General features: G+C 38.2%; 1 protein-coding gene across 5 annotated transcripts in view; it reads right to left on the bottom strand.

Moving 5' to 3' along the window:
- The window catches only part of LOC106872786 (serine--tRNA synthetase-like protein Slimp), a 105631-nt gene that overhangs the window by 34367 nt on the left and 70424 nt on the right, over nt 1–840 (bottom strand). For all 5 annotated transcript variants that reach the window (XM_052975782.1, XM_052975783.1, XM_052975781.1 and 2 more), the window contains exon 14: nt 390–483. In XM_052975782.1, the coding sequence (XP_052831742.1) occupies nt 390–483 (94 nt within the window). The remainder of the gene's footprint in view (nt 1–389; nt 484–840) is intronic.

Below are 840 nucleotides of genomic sequence, written 5' to 3' on the forward strand. Positions count from 1 at the left end.
CGTAGGATCGCGGTTTCGATTCCCAGACCAGGCGTTGTGAGTGTTTATTGAGTGAAAACACCTAAAGCTCCATGAGGCTCTGGCAGGGGATGGTGGCAAACCCTGCTGTACTCTTTCACCACAACATTCTCTCACTCTTACTTCCTGTTTCTGTTGTACCTGTATTTCAAAGGGCCAGCCTTGTCACACTGTATCATGCTGAATATCCCTGAGAACTACGTTAAGGGTACAAATGTCTGTGGAGTGCTCAGCCACTTACACGTTAATCTCACGAGCAGGCTGTTTCGTTAATCGGATCAACTGGAACCCTTGTCGTCGTAACCGACAGAGTGCCATTATTATATACAGACAAATACAATTATGGAATAATATAATACAAGACAGATTACCGTTAGATATTGTTGTTGTGATGGGGCCCACATCTCTATAATAGCCTTCTTACTTTCAGAAACATGTAACTGTGAAGCAGGGAGCAGCAACAACCTGAAAGAAAAACTTGCATCAACACTACATAGCTCAAAATTCCTTTTTTTTTTATCGTCTTTTATCTTTTATTTGTTTTGGTCATTAGACTGCGACCATGCTGAGGCACCACCTAGAAGAATTTTAATCAAACAAATTGAGCCCAGTACTCATTTTTTTAAAGCCTGGTACTTATTCTATCGGTCTCTTTTGCCAGACCACTAACTTATGGGGATGTAAACACACCAACACTAATTGTCAAGTGGAAGCAGTAGTTGGGGACAAACACACACACACAAACACAAATATATATATATATATATATATATATACATTATATATATATATATATACATTATATATATATACATTATATAT

This window comes from Octopus bimaculoides, chromosome 22 (assembly GCF_001194135.2).
Source record: "Octopus bimaculoides isolate UCB-OBI-ISO-001 chromosome 22, ASM119413v2, whole genome shotgun sequence".
Taxonomy (NCBI): domain Eukaryota; kingdom Metazoa; phylum Mollusca; class Cephalopoda; order Octopoda; family Octopodidae; genus Octopus; species Octopus bimaculoides.